Source organism: Scomber scombrus, chromosome 3 (assembly GCF_963691925.1).
Source record: "Scomber scombrus chromosome 3, fScoSco1.1, whole genome shotgun sequence".
Lineage (NCBI taxonomy): Eukaryota > Metazoa > Chordata > Actinopteri > Scombriformes > Scombridae > Scomber > Scomber scombrus.
The window spans coordinates 8972413-8992637 of NC_084972.1; the positions used below are offsets into that span (position 1 = coordinate 8972413).

General features: G+C 40.8%; 1 protein-coding gene across 1 annotated transcript in view; it reads left to right on the top strand.

Moving 5' to 3' along the window:
* Positions 1–19972, top strand: part of LOC133977882 (chemokine-like protein TAFA-1) — a 100809-nt gene extending 80837 nt beyond the window's left edge. Inside the window, exons 2-4 of the mRNA XM_062416181.1 lie at positions 7776–7916; positions 18545–18669; positions 19946–19972. Of these exons, the coding sequence (XP_062272165.1) occupies positions 7776–7916; positions 18545–18669; positions 19946–19972 (293 nt within the window). The remainder of the gene's footprint in view (positions 1–7775; positions 7917–18544; positions 18670–19945) is intronic.
* Positions 19973–20225: the final 253 nt, after the last annotated feature.

The window sequence follows — 20225 nt, forward strand, 5'->3', positions numbered from 1 at the left end:
ATGTCACTTTTTGAAGGCTGCTCTACGGTGCCGTTCAGAAAGGCAGTTTTGTGATTTTGAATGGACAATTTAGTTGCTCATTTCACCATCCGACTCTCATTTAGAGTGAGCAGTGACCTGTGTCATATGGACATTGAATAGAGGTCAGGCAGTACCAACTGTACTGCAGGGTGCAGTAAAACACGATCTGATGGCTGTGTGGGTGTGTAAAGACAAAAGAAAGTACACACACAGGCAAAGAACCAGAGGAAAGGAATAAACTGAGATACAAGAAGTGATAAATAGAAGTTTTCAGATTTTATCTAATGTTTCTTTTAATATGACTGTGACAGCATACAGTAAATTCTGTATTATAGTATATCTGGCACTGCTCTACACTATTTCTGGCTTCACCTCCCTGTCATGGAAATAAGATAAACAGGATAAGGATAAGCACATTTAAAATGCAATGAAGCCCTACTTCACAGAAAAATAACTGCTGTGCTTATACAGGAGTATCCAGCAAAGTTATCCTTACACCTGAAAGATCACGGAAGTAGGTTACATCCTGCATATATTTACCATAATCACTCCCTTTTCCCATTCATCTGTAAGGCAACTTCTGAGAACTTTTCTCCAAAATGATGTGCTGTTTTCTTTTTTTCTCTCTATTAGTTTTCATCACTTTTCTGAACAACCATGTGGGTAATAAAAGCTAGAATTGACATTTAGGCCATAATGGTTATCAGCAGACCATGTAGTGCCCCTCCCTTCATGGGGCCTGAGCTTGGCAGTGGGTCTTCTAGCAGCGGGCTGAGTCCATGACATGGAGAGTTATATATGCCAGGGCATTACAGAGCCCTTCTTAATCCGGTTTGTCACGCTGCTCCCTCTGGACTGGGGTAATTTCATGGTGCTGAACTGGTATTGATAGAGCCTTGGTAAATGAGGCACGCAGCAATCGTTAACTTTAATAACCATAAAGATGTGAGCATTGGAGTCATACAGGCCCACAAGAGGAAACCCATACAGGTGATTAAGAATCGACCAGGGTCGTGGCCAGCAGCACTATCTTTTCGTATTCGTACTAATGGAATTACCTGGAATTACCTGTTAAAGATGTCAAGACTATTACCACCAACGGTGCAATTTCTGCACAATACAACAATACCCAAACAAAATGCATTTCTAATATTTCTCTTTTTGTGTCTTTTTTTCACCCCGACTTTCTCATTTATCAAACTCCATAGTAGGTTTCTATAGATTGGACCCACTCTAGTAAAGTGGTATTCAGTATTCTGTGAGGGCACAGCAAGATCCAAAAGTAAGCCATACCAGCAGTAGGGGGGACGACGACATTGATTCTTGTGACTCTAGTATAGCTGGGTCAGTAGTTCCTGTCACTCAGCTTGAGCTTTGGAGTGTCTTTCTTCCCTCTCCCTCCTCTTCCCCTATCTCTCTAAGGTTTGTGATAGCTGCTGGCGCTACTATAGCTGCTATGTCTGCTTGTTTGTCTACTGCCATTACTGTGGGTGATGCTGCCTTAGGAGGAAAGTGAAAACCAGGCCACAAAACGGTTAGTGAGAAACCAGCCTGAAGCCTTCACACTGGCTGAGGTCAGAGAAACCATACGAACAACTGCAACAGGGTGCTGCTGATGATAACCGTTGAATCCACTCCAGCTCCTGATACATCAGTGGCTCAGGAGGTTTTCAGATTAGATGGTTAACAACGCCTGAGATTAATTTGTTTGTTATTCTTAGAGACATTCTGCGCCATACAAACTCCCAAAGCTGGCATTCCTCCCACTTCTTTAGATGTGCTTTGTGGTAAATGGTGCGAGCTGTTCTGGTAGCGTTCCTGCTTGAGGCTACCTTTTATTATTCATTGGTGAGAGTCAGCTCTCTGGAAAAGGACTTCAGAGTGAGAACAAGTGGCTAGGGCTCAAACCCTAGTGGACTATTTACCCTCAAAAGCCATGTGAAATTCACCACTGCAAAGAAGTACTCTGCATCCAAACCTTAAGTGGCGTTAATGATGTTGTTTCATACCTTCATTAACAAGCAACCCTTTCTTATACATACCATCAGTGTCAGTGTGTGTTAACACCTCCATTCAATGACATGCAGACCAGCACAGCTCTAATGTGGCACGTGCACTATGCATGCAGTCAATCCTTGTTTTTTCCTTATTATTGCTGCTTCACACATCCACTTCATACTCTATGAGGTGTGATTCAAAGAGCATTAGTACCACAGACGTGATATACTCTGACATGAAAATATAGTAGTAAGGTCTAATTCTGCTCCTCCTAGGGGTTTTTTCCTCACACACTATCCATTTTAACTGTTCCCGTTACAGAAGCAGGAAGAGTAAATGAGGGTTGTGTAATTTCTGATAAAATATATAAACAGTATCAGTTGCCAAGAGGAAGGACATGAAATTTGTTCCCTGGCACTGCCTCCAAGGCCCCCATTTGGAAGCCACTCGACAGTGCTTTGTAGCATGTTTAAACATTATCCTAAGTAATCAAGAGGAGTGTTCATGGAGTTCCAACTTGATGTTTAAGTAATGAAAAGCTAAATTCTGGTGAGCGTCATTAAACATATATGCAGTGGGACAGCTGGCCCACAGCCACTTTGATGCCTTTGCCTCTTGAAACAGATCATTAATAACTTTCTTTTTTATTCCTTTAAATTTGAAAAACATGAAACTAATCGGGACAAACAGAAAATAGCTTTTTTTTAAAATTCCAGACATGTCTGGCAACATTTCAATCAGAAGTATTTTATTATGTTTAAAACTATGCCTCACAAGTAATAAAAAAGGTCATTTCCATTATGCATGAATTCATAGCACAAAAGTTGACAGAAATAAACCATCTCAATAAACAATGCTGCATAATAAAACATTGTGGGGGGGCTGAATTGCCTTCTCTGGCACAGAGTACAAAGCAACTTTGTTCTAGTGAAAACGCATTTGGCGAATGCGAGATTCTCAATTTGTCTTCCAAATATGTATAATTTTCAGCAATATTTTGGAATGCAGCTTGCATTCTGCGTTTTAAATAAAGCCAGAGTGTCAAATTTACATTTCTTAGCATGTATCTACATTTATTTTCCAACAATGCTTACCATAATTCTTGTTGCTACCTGAGATGTAAATTGACAATTAGAAGTACTAAGACAGTGTATAGCCGGTGATTGTTAGTGATGCAGATGCACTGGGGAATGACAGCAAGCCCACAAACAAAGAGAAACTGTAAAGAAAAACAGACTGGATGGTTGATGCAGCATCTGCCTTTCTGGCAAAACATAACCGGCACTCCAGTATGCAGGTGGAAACAACTTATTTTCACCTGAGCGTGCACTGATTAAGTTGTTATGACAAGTTCTTGAGAGGCTTAAGTTTTCCCAACTGCTGTGTTCCTTCCCTTGGCCATATGTCATTACTTAATAACTCTAGCACAGAGAGAATCAGTGTGTGAGAGAGAGAGCTAAAGAGTGTTAGAGAGAGAGAAGGTGAAATATTTGCTGGTGGTGAGCCAGTGATTACTGCTCTTGGCCACTCTGCATAGATTAGTGTTGTTGATGTTGAAGCTGAGCCAAGGTGTAGTGCAAAGAGCTTTTCTTTGTTGTTATTGTTCTTTTTTTTTCCTTTTGCGGTGACATTGTCAAAAACACCTGCATTTATTTCTGTGTCAAAAAACTGCCAGATGCAGTGAGATCAGAAGGCAATCACTTGCCAGTTGAGTACATTTTTTGCCACTCATAGGATAAAAATAAACTGTCACTCTCATTCCTGTGAGCCTGGAGTCTTATGATGTCACAAAATGAATACATAAATATGTCATATATGTTACTATGACCTTGAGTTTATGCACAGACATAATGAAACCCATTGGAAGTCATGGAGTATATAGATCTTAATGGTGATTAATCTACTGTATGGGTGTTATGCATGTATGTGAGTGCACAAATTTATTTATATGCACAACTTTATTTCAAATGTAACTTTTCGTGCCGCAAATCCCCGACTCTGTGTACGCTGCAGAAAACTCTAATATGAAGTGTGGCATTTGTCTTTAGCTCCTATTCCTTCTCCCCCTATCTATCGCCACGTTTTACAACCTTCCCTCATTAACAGCTCCTAATTGGCCGTTGGGCTAAGCTGAAAACAATGAAGAATTGATTTCCTTAAACATAATCACCTCATCCAGGCATTTAATGGCTGCTGTCACTGTGGGCCGCCAAGAGAAAAATGACCAGTCGATGGTCCCATCGATGCCCTTCACCTCCCTTCACCAAAGGCTAGAGTGCACAGCCACCCACTCCATCTTAGCAGGTTGGTTTAACCCCTTTAGTTGCCTGACAGGCTCCAAGCAAAACATCCATCACGACCCGCAGTCACGTCTCAAGTTGTTGCAATCCCATTAAGCACTGGAATGCGCACACAGTTACTATTGTGCACTTGAGCAGAACGTATCTGTTATGAAATACTACCAAATGTCACATGCATAAACAAACTCATATGGACACAGACACCATGCAAAAACACACCATACACACACACACCTACACACAAACTCAGACACCGATAATGGATGGTTATTTACCCCACCGTCGGCTCCAAGCTACCTGAATGAGATTATGTCTAGTCCAAGTGGCCATTTGTCGTTTAAGTGGCTCTTGTGACTGGCCCGGTAGTCATCGTGAAGCCATTTACACTGTTCTCTCCTCCACATACCAGATGGTTCATAGTGATCACGCCTAATGTCCACCTGGCTGATGGCTGGACTTCACCCCACTGCTGATACACACGCACAAGCTTGTACTAATGTGTGTGTGTTAGGGATATTCCCAAATACAGAATAATAATAATGAAAATAATGATTTTAATAATCATTAATCATCAGTGTTTGTCTGTCCTACTTAAGTGTATTCAGTCAGACATGTTTAAGTAAAACATGCTCAACAAATAATATTTCACTATTATATTAGCCTTATCATGTATTTTTAAGTAACTGAAGAACATTTACATCACTACATTATAGTGGAGTTTTAAGCATTATTATAACTTCAGAAGAAAGTTATATTTAGTTAAAGTTATGGCATCATGCTGTAACAGCTGGAAGTATGATTGCTCTCAGCTCCTGTCCCTGATTGGACTCCCGCATCCTGCACCAATCCCAACCACCAAATGTAAGTCTTAGCCTTCCGTCAGTGCTGGGCTCCCTTCAAAACTAACTACTACAATGAATAACTTGCTGTACAAAAATGTAACTCAATGATTTCCCAGTCAAAACTATTACACTACTGTCTTGACAACATCTAGAATGGAGCATAACATTAGTTCTGGCAGAATGCTCAAGTCAATACCACATCAGCCATTGCACTCATGCTAAGTATCAGACAGTTGATGCATCATCTATTCGACCACCAGCTGACTTAACATCCAATCCCATCCATACAAGTGTACTAGGCACCCTCTATAACCTGTCAGTTCTCACTATAACTCTTTTGATACCCATGCCAACAGTATTTGCTGCCACAACTCCCTCTAGCAGCCCAATGTGATTTGTGATTGAAGCTTCTGTATTGATTTGCTAAGCTCTAATAGTAATTTATGTTTGCATCTGTCCTTGATTCTGCACTATTATGTTACAGGCAATTTGTTCTCCCAGTAGATTCCCTGTTGTTGCACAGATGAAAGATTCCTCAGAGAGCAGATCTTTCTCTGCCAAAGTTAATAGTATAACCAATTGAAATAAATGATCAAGTGGCTCTGACACAGGGTTGCATACAAGCTTCAGCATTTAACTCACAAGCAACTGTTTCCATAGCCTGATACCCACTGAAGAACCAAATTTAAAAGTCTCACTTTCAGGACATTACATGTAACGCACAAAGGTGAATGCGACACGAATATTAAAAACATTGCCTTTTGTTGTCCCTTGTCAGATGTTTTCTGGTTACACTTGTGTAATTCTAACCTGAAAAACAGGTGTTGAAGCTTGCTGAGGGGACTCAACCGGATTCGGTATTCTGTGACGCAATGTAAACTCACTTATTGAGATCAGTTTTGACTTGAAAGCAAGTCTGCAGGTCAGGGAGCTGTCGGTAAAATATTCGACAAGCCAACACATTGTGGGGTTTGTGGTTTTAGCACACTCAAGGGATTTTTCTCCTCACTTTTATAGTCTGTGTTCTGCCTCCTCCTGCCCAGAAATATCTAACAACAAGCGCTGAGAGAGTGACATTAATACTGCACGACAGAACAGTCAAGCAGGACTGCAAATGTTTGCCTTTTAATCCAGGACTCAGCGGCCTTTGGTCTGGCCACGGCAGACATTGATGGGAATGGGAGAAGAAAACTGCTGCCAAACTTGTCTGGGCTGCTGGGAGCTCACTTCCGTAATTCATGACCCGAGCCATTTCAAACATTTGCACAACCAACCCAGCCAGAGAAACACACACCGGTTGTTGTCATGCCAGTGGAAGCAAATGCATCTTCTCACCGCAGCGGGATGTCCTCTTTAAAATGTGGTACAGCCGAGTGGAACAAGGCACACACAAGATGGAATGTGGCATTTGGTTGCCTCTCCTTCTTTTTACACTCTATGCATTTGGTAGATTTGAGAGGATAACTTCAACCCTCTGCTTTTTCTCTGTCTCTTCTCCTTCTCTTCTCTTCTCTTCTCTTCTCTTCTCTTCTCTTCTCTTCTCTTCTCTTCTCTTCTCTTCTCTTCTCATTTCCTCGTCTCCTCTCCTCTCCTCTCCTATCCTGTCCTATGTCCTGGGATGAGCTCCAGTTTGTTGGACGCTGGTGTCTGTTGCAATGGCTGTCAAGGGAAGATAAAGAGTTTTTCCTGGGGCGTAAAGAAAGGGGAGAGCTGTGATGGAGGGCCTCTCTCCTGCAGCTCCGCTGGCTGCATTAGCCCCTTGCTTTATAATTGTGTGAAGGGGGCACTTCCAATGGCTCCCTCATTACTCACTGGCATGGTCAGTCCCTGGCAGCCAGACACACCTTGTCCTCTTGTTTTCTCTCTCTCTCTGTCTCACTCATTCCAGGATGTCCCTCAGCTTCATCACCCCCTCTCACTCCCCTGGGCAACCCTCCCTATTGTTATTTTGACCCAGCACCCCCATCAGTGCATATCACCTTCTCTTTTCACCAAATTGTTTTGACATCCTCCTTTGTCAGACTAGGACCTATTGTACAGCATCTGCTCTGACTGATGTCACCTATGCTTTTGAGTTAATGCTTTCGTGTAGTATAGCCTAAGACTGTATTGGCTACGGCATGAGACTCAAAGGTGTCAGCCATCTAAGTTTCCTGACAGGAAAGAAGAAACAGAGACAAATGATTCATCCCTCTTTAATTATATTGACAACATATGGGAGACATCAAAAATGCAAAGACAGCCACATTAATACATACTGAGTGCATGATGTGATCTTCATCATGTGCTGATTGGTATGGAGTGAGGACAGCCAGCACTGAGTGAGAAGCAATTAGATAACATAATTGAGATGCCTCGAGGGCCAATTTGTTACACATACTTACAGTGTGAGTGCCCAATAATTTTACTTCAGTGTGCCTCAAATGATATGACGTGAAGTAGTTGAGTTTTCTTAAGCCTATTATCTTCTATTTACTTTCTATTTTTGGTGTTAAAATCACTTACAATCAGTTAATTAAGACTCGCAGGTCCTCTGCATGTGTGTTAATTTTCTGTGACATGTTTCTTCACACACACTGACCGTGTACTTCTGTGTCTGCCTATCTGCTTGCAGAGGGCGGTACGTGTGAGGTGATCGCTGCCCACCGATGCTGTAACAAGAATCGTATCGAGGAGCGTTCGCAGACAGTCAAGTGCTCCTGTTTACCGGGGAAAGTGGCCGGGACGACACGCAACAAGCCCTCCTGTGTGGATGGTGAGGAAACTTCATGTATTTTGAGTGCTATTATAAAGGGGGAAACATTTCCAATGCAGTCTGATTGGCCCCTGCTCTAGTAGCAGTTAGTATTTCTATACTGTTAAAGGAACAAATGGCATTTTTCTGTAAAAGTATTTATGTGAAATTACAAAAAAATACAAAAAACAAAATTGTGTCACTTAAATATTGGTGAATATGATAAGTAGTGAATAGATTGCAGTTAATATTAAGTCAGTTACAGTAAATCAGGATGCAATTTTGGGTATATTGTAAGAAATCTGACACTATTAAGTGAGATTATGGATTGAAACCTGAGGGGTAAATATTACTGCACACTTCTGTTTGGTTTGAACATATGTGCATGAGTCAAGGTATTGATTGTTGAATTTATTATTAGGTAAGAGATTTCTCTGATTCATTTTGCCACAGTGCAGCTACAGCGCCAACATGTCATAGGGACTAAAATCACATGTCAGAGACAAAATCTGGTTTCCAGCTGGGGTTATCTTTAAATTAATTATTACAAAGACACTCACTAGTCACATGCTTTTATAAATACCCCAGGCCAAGACCTAGAATATAAGGCAATACAGCGTTGATTGTATTTGATTTTGCTAATAATAAAACTGCATTCAACCATTAAGATCCAAGTAGTGCAGTGCTGCTGGGCATCATGAGAGATATAGGATGATCCAGTTGGGCTGTTGAACACCTGAGCAGGGAGCATGTTGCATTTCACATTTCCTAAGGCAGATAAGCCTGATGGAAATGAATAACTAATAAACACGAGTCAAGGAAGCTTCAGGCTAGTGCACCTGATTTACCTCAGCTGAGGAAAACAATCGGGCAGAGACAGCTCCATGGAACAAAAAAAAAGAAAGAAAAAAAGCTGACAGGAAGTCACAAGTCTACTGAGACAGAACTGCGATGCCCCCTTCACTCCACGGAGCTCATTTATTGCTCTTCAGTCTAGATCTTTTCACCCCCACCTTCAAAAGAGATCAAAGTCATCTCTCTGACTGCCCTCTTGCGAAGAAATGACACCAAAATATCTTCATATTCTTCCAGACAGGCCTGTTCAGTGGTTTTCACAGAGTTGGTTAGCCATAGCTGACACTCAAGAAGATCCTAGAATATCAATTAGATATGAGAAAAAGATGACACAAAAGAACTTTCTTCTGGTTTGATGAAAATGTACCTAAAACTGCTGAGTTTTTAAGTCCTTGAGACATTTTTGTTCAAGAAACTGATGTTCTGTTTGCCCTGTGGTTGGAGACATCTCCTGAATGAAACATTTACAGAGTTCTGACCTTGAGCTGCATCTCGACATTCTTTTTCAGCAGACAGTGTTGTACTCATGCATTGAGGCAGACAACCATACACAGACTCCCCAGCAGCATCTTACAGACAAGGGACTTTCATGGAGATTGGCTCTCATGCAATAACATTGTTATATTCTTATCCTTGAAACCCTTCAAATCTTCTTTTGTGATGTGTGCACATTTGAGTATTCCAAGTCAGATCCAGCAAACGAGGTGCATGTTTGTGAGATTTGATCATTTTGAATAGCTGATACAATTGAAATTGCCATACAAGACAACCACTTCTGCTTTGTTTTCGGGCAAGTTCCATTCATAAAAATGTTAGATTGGAAATCAGCAGACAAAAACATAAAAAGTTTCAGCAATCAAACCAAAAATACGAACAGCTGCCAATGATGTGCCATCCAAACAGTGTGTACCGTGACACAAATAAACAGGGAATGGTTTAACATGAGGTGAGATGCTAAAAAAAAAAAGTCTTGTTACAGCAAAATGAGAAATGTGGGAGTTTTTTGTTTCTTTTTACCTGTGGAGAAATATAAATTGTATGACAGGGTGTGAGCACTCGTACATGCCACCCAATAAACAAATCTGTTCATACGAGCGATTTCTTGCATGAGGCCCATTTTGTTTTGTTTTTTTTCAGTGACCATGGCCTAGACTAGACTAAACTTGATAAAATACCTGAAAACCTTTAGACATTTTCTCGCCCACGACTAAAAATCATGCCTCAGTCCTTAAGATGAAAACCATGCTGCCTGACTAACGTAATAAAACATGAATGAGACTTGAAGCATAAGGCCTTTTTCCCCACCGTGTCATTATGAAATCCAGGGTTGAAAGTTTAAGTTGGACAAAGGTAGACTAATCAAAAAGTACATAGCACCGTTTGAGACATGAAGGTGGAGAAGTAGGAGATGTTGTTAACACTTCATGCCTCTATGCTTCGGGCTCCCGCAGCGAAAGAATCCTTGCTGTTAGGTTATTGATCAACAAGCACTCATATAGGGAGTGGTGATAAAAATGGAAATGACAAGCCACTGAGCAGCACCGCTACAGTATTGAGCACCATTGCACCACACCACAACACTTAAGATGACCTGAACTCAATAAACAATAAACTTAATAAATATATTTTCATGACTTAGGTCCTTTATTTGCATGCTTGGATTACTTTCACTTGCTTTACAGTGAAACAGTCTATTTGTTATTTAACACAGTAGCCCCCACAGGATAAAGACTGTGATTATTCATCAGAGCTCATTTGTAGTCAGAAGTGTCATGCGTTGCAAACGCATCATTTAATTAAGGGATCTTTTTTGTAAGCGTGGAAATGAATGGACACAGGAGAGGAGTATTCCATTCAAGGCTGTTTGATTGTCTGGGAAAGCCACACTATGAAGTTGAGCGTGTTTGTCAACCGTGCCTGTGGGCTGCTGTTGCACTCTGTGAGGGATTATAGACTTGTGGAGTCAGTGGTCTGTCCCCTCAACAGTGCACCGGCCTGGCCCAGATGGAGCTTTCTCCCCAGGTCCTGGCGTTATTAATGTTCCGTCCAGATGAGGAACGATCTCGCAGCCCAGCTCATCTCACCACCTCCCCCGGGGGACACCTGCCGCCACTGTACCATACACAGGTTAAAGAACAAAATAAAATAAAATAGCCAGTTTTCTGATATAACAAATCAAAAGTATATCCTCAGAGGTCATTTGGTTTGGACACACATACAGAGCCCGGAGGAGTGAACACTCCTTTATCTTTGGCCAAATTTGCAGCTACAGGCAGTCTCCCCGATGCGTTATATTATCAGTCATTAGCATCAAACTCCAACATCAAAGCACACGGTGAACATCAGTCCTATTGTTGAATGTTTACTACCTCGTGAATACAGGCCACATGGGGTTATTCCAGTTGCTATTGGTAACTGTTTTGGTTATTATTAATATATGGGGATGTGACGACAGCTTGCGTTGGGAGGCGTCATGCTCAGTGGGGGTCTGCTGTCAGATTATCCCCGTTGTGGGAATTGATTATTAACTTTGAAAAGGAGAACTATGTCCCAGTTATGTCAGGGCCAACGAAGCTCTTAGTGAAGAACATCCCTTTTAACAAGTCAAACGCTCATATCTCTCCTGCCTCGCCGGCCCGATCACATGCACCGAGATTAGGCGCTCATCACTGCACCACTGCCTTTATCCCAGTGTATGAGACATATAAACCCTTAGCCACAGTATGGACATAAATACGCACGCACACACACACACACACACACACACACACACATGCATTTATTCACTCAACACATGCATGCAGATTCCCTAATATGCACACATGCTACCACTTTGTGTTGTCATGTAGCTGCTGCAGCAGTAAACTCTTTCAACAAGAGATGCACGCAGATGCCTGCTCGCTGCTGATCACTGATGGGGAATGAACCCTTCTGTTTGGCTGCGGGCGCGTATAGCCGAGCATGACAGGTTGTCATGGTACATTTGAGATACATCCGGGACACACACACACACACACACACACACACACACACACACACACACACACCCACACACACAAACACACACACACACACGGACGCTACTTGAGAGGGGGGACAAGAAATGCTGCAATTCTTCCAAGTACAGTGCTGGTCATACAGATGCACATTATGAATTACAGTGAATCAGATTATCAAAAACATGCTAGAATGAGATGCACTGAATAGAATAAGATGTACAGCCTTTATAGTCATTCTTTCTCATTACAAGCAGAGACATAATTGCATTTCCTTGTTGACAAAGCTTGTGCTTGCATGGGTTTAATGCATAAAGGCGTGTATCTGATCTGCAGGATTTTATTAATTCATGTACTTTCTTACATGGAAAGCAAATCCAAAATGATGACACACAAGAACGGGACGTAAACATTACACCTTCTTTTTATAAAAGCTTTGCCTCCCACTGCACAGCTATATTGTTCCAGAGCCCCCCTGCTACTGTATGATGTTGGAAAGACGCAAACCTGCTGCAGATGCTGCCTGAGGGGATGGACAGAAGGAGCACATTATACTGTACAATAGAAAACAATGACTCCTTTCTCCTACTGTCAAACAAACACAAAGGCAGACATAGAGAAAGAGACTAACAAATACCGAAATCCTCCTGGGTCAAAAAACATGTTTGTGTCTTTTCGAGAGGCTGAAGATAATGATTGTGAAGCAGGTTTTCACATCCCGCTGATTTTTTGCAGCATTTGAAGATGTGATTAGACTCTCAACCTTTAACCTGTCAGGAGAAGATCCGATCCTCAGCCACATCTCTCTCTCTCGCTCACTAAATGTTTTAAGCAACATACACACAGAGACAAATTAAAGGAAAAAACAACACAGTGTCTCAGTAAGGTGTCAGGGCCACCACATGCTACCAGAACAAAATCTCTCAGAGGTGTTCAAATGGGTTGAGATCTAGTAACTGTGAAGGCCATAACATATAATTGACATCATTTTCATGCTCATCAAGCATTAAGTGTCCCATCATGCCCTTTGGATGGGGCTATTGTCATCCTGGAGGAGGCCACTCCCATCTGTATAGAAATGTTTCATTACAGGATAGAAGTGATGACTCAGAACGACTTTGTATTGATTTGGAGTGACCCTTCCATCTAACGGGACAAGTTGCCCCAAAACATGCCAGCAAAATGCCCCCCACAGAGCCACCTGATCGCCTCACTGTAGGGGTCAACCATTGAGATATGTACCAGTTTTTTCTTTAATTTGTCCCCCATCTCTATTTCCTTACTGCTTTCACTACCAAGTAATCAGTCTGCAGTTGTGCTGTGTGACAAGCACAGAAACAAGGCAGATCTTTCAGTCTGTGTGTGTATCTGTCAATTGTGTTGAAGATACAATTTTGTAAGTCGCTTTTGTACCTGTAAAAAAAGAAATAACCAGACAATACAAGGCTTCATTGTTCATCCATTAATAGGCATTCAGATACTATACATGCCCACTCACACAGTCTCTCACACACACACAAACACACACACACCAAACCACTCCATAGACACAAAGTTACACATGTTCTCTTGTGCACACACATACACTCTCAAAAAGGATCATAACATCTAATGAGAATTATGAGAATTATTTATAAAGTATAAATATTTTTTTGTGTAACTGTTTTCATACCAAATACCACTATGCTGAATAATGTATTTCAACTAAAAACTTGAATTATTCCACGTGATGTGTATACCCATTACTTTCAGTTTGTTCCCTGAGAAATGTTACTAAAGTTTGTATGATTCATGTGTAACCGTGCCTTCCATTTTCATATGAATGAATCTGAGGTCATGCAAAGTGAGAAATGCCTCTGCGCCATTGTTAATAATTCATTAGAATTTAAAAACCACACTGAAAATAATCAAATGAAAACACAGCAATTCTTCTTCAAATCTGTGCGTGCCGGGGTGTCCATTACTGATTCAGAAATTCACAAAAGCTGTGTGATTAGAAAGCCAAACAATGTTTCCTGAATAGCTAATCAAGCCTCGGCTCTCTCTTCTGTGAGAGGGGCAAAGATTAATGCAGAATAATGACTCTCTGAAACTGACCTCAGGGTCAGGGGTCCGAGTCTCAGCCCCGCTGTAATTATACACTTGCTTCATTTGCTTCATGCTCCCGTGACCCTCCCGATACTTTACAAGAATGCTTGCACTCATACTTCTGTCTCATTAAGATGGAAATGTTTTTTAAATTCACTGTAATTCTTTCAGTCAAGTGAAAGAGGGATCATTTGATTAATGGATGCTTAGTTGCATGACGAGATGAATGAATGATTGATTGATTGGCTGTTTGTTTGGTTAATAAGTAATCAGGGCAACTGCAGAGCACTGACGTCATCTGATCATTTTAAGGGCAAGATACAGAAACTCAAATAACTTGTACTAGATAACCTGGATGTTCAGTATTATCCATTGGGAAGCATCGATCCTGCATCCTAAAAATTCAACCTAACAAAATGGCATTAAAAATTTAAAGTGTAATTGCTCTCTGCTCCAGTTTAAGACTCAAGGCAACTGATTTACATGACTAACCACAAAAGGAAAAAAAAAAGATACTACAGCTGACAAGACCTGAAAGCCATCGTTATGATTAATTTAAAGTAAGTCCACCAGGCTCTGTGTGGCCGCTCCAAAAACATTAACTATTCATAGAGCCCATGGACACGTATTCACATTGTGACACAGACAGAAATCAATTCTCCTCCTCATCCGTCAAGGTGTTCAAACATTCTGCTACCTGGCAGGGACGTGTCAGTGAGTTCAATCCATCACACGGCCAGCTCACCAGTGATCTGACAGATGCACTTGTAAAAGGTCCATCGCTTCATGTTTTTCAATCAATTCAAGTCCCACTCAGTTGTTTGTCCATCAAAGTTAAAGACTGCCGACTGCTACATGGCTAACATCTTGAATCAAACTCTCTTTCAGTCCTGTTTCCTGATTATTCCAAGACCAGCTGTCATATTTGACAGTGTACTGTGGGTACTTTATGCTAACGTGAGGATCATGTTAATTGAAGGTGTTCAGCTTGTAAACAGATGGGTCTGAAAATTAATAATTAGCCCAAAGGGGGGGATATAGGACAGTTGTCAATGGTAAGACCCCACCTTCCCACTGCACTCATCAGCAGACAGAGGAGGAGTAAAGTTTGCTGATGTCGGAACAAAGGTTATACCATCTATGCTGACGATTGCACAGGGAGTAGTTAAAGTGAAACGACTGTTAGAGGTCAGTGGTCACCAGAGAATGATGCATGGATCCTGGCCCAGAGATGGCTCCTCTCCAATGGTCAAGGTCACAGCCAGATTTCCTGACCAGGTACAGCCACAAACATGAAGAGTCTGTGTTCACATTAGTCTTGACTCTTATTTTTATTCTCACGGCCGTCAGACCAGAAAGCAATGTGTTGTCAGGTTTTCTCTTATAGATGGGTGTGCTGTTTCACATAGACTGAATGTAATAGATATCTAAGGCAAAGATCTAATTTGAATATCTATAAGATATGTATTCATAATCACTGCTCATTAAAGTTCTACTCTCTTTTTAGTATAGTACAAGATGGGAAGCTGTCAAGATATTAATTAGGATTATGCAAAAGAGCCTCTTTAAAGGACTGACTCCAGCTGCAAGTTTTTGACAGTAAAGCATGATTTGAGCATAACTTTGCAGCGTTGCTCTAGTTTACAATTCCTGGATGGTGTATTTCTTGGCTTAGGTACTGACTGCAATTTGTCCAGACTGTAGTTATCCGTCTTTGATCTTGTCGGTACATCATTCAGATAACAAAGAGATTGTGCTGTCTCTGGTTGGATGTTTTATTTTTAAGCTAATGAGTTGTAATAGCTACCTAAGAGCAGCTTTGTGAATTTACAGCCTAAATAAAAATGTACAATTAGAGGATTTCTATTGCATGAAAAAGGTGAACATTTCACATATTGGTGATGCATGCTGCCTTTGACTTTAAATGACATAAACAACACTGCCGCTAGCATGTTGAGTACACTTTGACATATCTTGATGGTCAAAACAAACCACAGAACCAGGTTTTCCAGTCAAAACAAACTATACAAATCGATAAACCCAGTCAAGGAGTCGACTGTTGAACAACCAGCAGACTTTTAAAGGCTCTTTTAGAACTCAAAAACATTACAGAAACAATCCATGCACTCTGCACTGATCATCATAGGAAAAAAATAACTGAGGCAAGAAATAATACAAAAGCTTAACAAATTATACAGTGATTTTCTAGACTACCCTTGTATAAATTATCTGTGCTTTATGTACACATTTAAAGGCATAGAAGGTGAGGTAAATTCTGTGTAAAGTACAGTAAATATCATTCAATTTTTATTCAAAGCAGCTCCCGTGTCTCACCCGCTCATGCCAGGCAGCGTTTTAATCTCCTGTCTCGTTTTTTGCTTCCTTTTCTCTCTGTTCCCTGCCTTCTCTCTTGTTCCATTTGAAGGAATTGATTTTTTTTTCTTTGCAGGTATTACTTTACCATTTTCGATTTCAAGTGGATTTCAAGTTCTGCATTCACATTGTTGAATAGAAATTCTCCTCGGTTGGAGGTGTAATGAAAAACAACTTCTGCATTCCTTCTCATTCTTTGCGGTGAGAAGAAGGGGGCTAAACAGAGTGGCGGCGTCCCGGCGAAACATCACCGCTCGATAGAAATGATTAAACACGTTTTCTCGAGCCTACTCATAATTCGCCACTTAATGCAGACTCTGTGCATAGTTGCGGTGTGTTACCACATCTAAACAGCTGAATATGATACATGATTACAGATGTGAAATGTATATGTATCCTATGCATGTAGATAGAGGGAGATAAACAAGATAGAGGGGGCACACAGTAGATGATGGAACAACATGTGGTAATTAGTGGAAAAGGTAAACAGCCATGGGGAAAGCTAAAGGTTGGGTTCACAGCTGGTTAGTGGATGCTCTCATTCTGGAGTTCAGTATCCCCCAGGGCTCATGAAGGAAAAAGCGAAGGAGGAAGTCAGGATCTGCAGCAAGTTCACTGAATAGCAGTGGGGTGTAACTCTGTGTCCAGTCTTTTTCTATGTATTCTTGTGTGTGTGTGTGTGTGTGTGTGTGTGTGTGTGTGTGTGTGTGTGTGTGTGTGTGTGTGTGTGTGTGTGTGTGTGTGCGTGCGTGTGCGTGCATGTGCGTGCCCTCACACAATGCAGCAAAAGACTGCACTTTAACCATCTTCTTCCATCACTTTGAGAAGACATGTTGCTCATACTCACAATTGATTAGTGGTTGGCCTGTAACCTTGGCAACACAAGCTGGAAGGGGAAAAAAAATCCAAAAGGTAAAAAAAAAAAGGAGTTTGGAAAAATAATGATACTGCTTTAACTAATTGCACATATCCATTCATTTGACCTTCACATCCTTATGACTCCATGATGAAAGGAAAAATACTCTTTGGAGATTTAAACACCAACTTTTGACAGAAAATTGCCGTATATACTGGAAAAAATTCTCTTGGGGGTGAAAAGATGATTTGTGATTTGAAAAAATGGTTTTGAACATTTCACGTTGGCTGTCGGATGCAGAGGAGTGTAGGAAAACAAAAAAACGTTTTCGAGCGTCATGGTTAATAAATGAGTCAAAACTTGACTTTGAAAGAATGCTAAAGATTCATGTGCCAGTATTTAATTCAAAGAGAATGACACCTGGATATCACAAGAAGGAAAAAAAACAAGAAAACAATGTCAACTTATTTCTACAAGAGCGATTTTTTTAGCTCTCTTGATATAAAAACTGCTAAAGATTATACTGTATATATTTTACACATCAAATTCAGTTAGAAGCTACAGTAGATGGATGTAAAGGAAAAGGGGAACACAGGGACAACTCACATATCACAATTCCTTTTTTTGTGTGTGTGAAGATTTTTGTATCATTGAATACTTAAAACATATTTTCAGAACATACACACGCACACAGAGAAACACACCCAGAGACACAAATAGAAAAAGAAGGAAGGCAAAAGAGAGAGATTGTGATGAGAAGATGAGAACATATTTGTTTTTGTCAAATAGCTGCAGGAAGAATTCAGTGGATGTTAATGAGAGGCAATTAGTTTTGATTAAAAATGAGATTGCTCCCCTACATGCGATGTAGCTATATCAAAACAAAATAATGATTAATTTCTGTTGGTATAAGACATTATTGTCAACAGCAAAGTACCCATGCAGCAACGATACAATAGCTCTGAGGCTGAAGAGGAGGAAAAATATTCATTTAGAGACATGGTTGGGTGTTCCTCTGGAGCCGCTCATAATATAGTGTGTGGGTTCTTGTGTATGTGTGCACTGTGCCTCTGTACGTGTGCCAGTGTATAATATGCACTCAAAATATGTTTGCGTAGGAGGTTTCTGCATGTGTTCAACTTTTTGTGATAATTCCACCTAATCTGGTTACACCTTATGTTTCAATTGTGTTTTATTGTTATATATATTTTAATGCTAATTTAACCTTAATTTTTAGTTATGCCTCTAATATAGTATAGTATGCCTCTTAAATTAGTTTGTTTTTTCTTCTTTCTTTACTTTCCACTTTTTTTCGTCTTGTACATTTTTCTTCACCAATTTTTGCCAGTATTATTAGTATACGTATTGGCATCTGTACATCATGAGGTAGACGTACACACATGAATTTGCCTGTACAGGTGCGTCTGTGTGTTTAATAAACTAACCCGCTTTGTTATGTATCTCTGCTCCCCTTTCCCCAGCGTCCATTGTAATTGGAAAATGGTGGTGTGAGATGGAGCCGTGTCTGGAGGGAGAAGAGTGTAAGACTCTGCCTGACAACTCCGGATGGATGTGCTCCTCTGGGAACAAAATCAAGACCACGAGGGTGAGACCTCACACAAATGCATCCAGTACATGCACAAACCTGCACTCACAATGTGAAGTTGCACACAGGCATATACAACATATGCATATGCCTGTACTGTGCATGTACATATTTTACCCGGGCATAAAAATGCTTGCGCACATATCCACGCGTTATCCCTAAAATGCCTAACAGATTTTACCTTACTGTTCAACCTTTCTTCTTGGACATGAAATGAAGAAATCACTATAAATAACAAGAAGATGTGTGTGAATACCTGGATTAAATGCTTCAACAGAGCTTTTTTACCAACTGTCTGCCTCATTTTTAATTTATTTTCTGTCATTTAGCAATCAAACAGGCACAGTATAAGGATACGCACAAATCACACCGTAGAGAGAATACTCAGAAACCACAGCACATCAGTGCCCTCTGTGTAACAAGGTGGATTCTGTTCGGTGTAAGCAACCTATCTAAAAGCCCAGTAGAGAGAACAAACATAAAGCAGGCAGTAAACAAACAGGTGGGCTCTGCCTCAGGCCACGTTCTTCTCACAGATAAAATTAACGGCCACTCTGCTTCTCCACTGCCTTTCGGCTCTGTAAACCGACTATGAATGCGGCATGCAAAAATAATGAAGGGAGTTAAGTCCTCAAAGCCAGCAGTCCGGCACTCTGTGACAGGTTGATCACCCGATTTGTATTCATTTAATTGACTCGCCCCCCTACCTGCTCGCGATCAGCAAACCCCCCGTCTTCTCTTATTGCTTGGTGACAATGACTTTGAATAGAAGCAGAGACTAATGTGATGGTAGGAAAAGAGGGAACAGCCAGTGAAGGTTAGACCACGCGGGGCTTCCCAAGGTTGTTCTGCAGATTTATACACCAGCAGTTACACATAAAGCTTTCACTGGGCCACCACAGGCCTAAAATTTTCTGAAAGAAGTTGATTGAATGGGGTCTTGCCAGCCTGTCAAGGTAAGGTGCAGTACTTGGTTCATTCTAAAGAATGCATCTCTAATTCTCAATTCAGTCCTTTGCACAATTTTTAAAAAGTAAACTTGAATGATCATTGTGGTGATATAACTTACATTAGCAATATTTAGATACATTATCAATATCACTTGTACTTTTATGCACACTATTGGGGTAAATAACTTTTAACACATATTTATGAATAAAATGGAATTTGTCTAATTTTATCTAAATCTTAAGAGAAGAGGGCCAAAAGGTCAGGCCTGAAGCTGCTTTTCTACCCAATACACACGTGTCCTTTTCTCTTGACCCTCTCTTTGCAGAACACCCAGCCATACTCCCCTTTTTAGCTTCCGGAAGCAAAATGCAGAGGATGCGTCAACAGAAATTGAGCTGCATTCTTGCTTCTGTAAAGGTTAGTCTTTCTCAAGCTGTTCTTTGTTTTTGTTTTCACCCGTCTCTATCACATCACTGTGTGCACTTGAGTGTCGGGCGGTAGAAGTGGAACCAACTCATGTTCAATGACTTCTCATTAACCCAAATACTCAGTGCGAAATAATCAAGTGTGTGTTTACATGCTGTGCATGATTAGGCAGGCGTGAC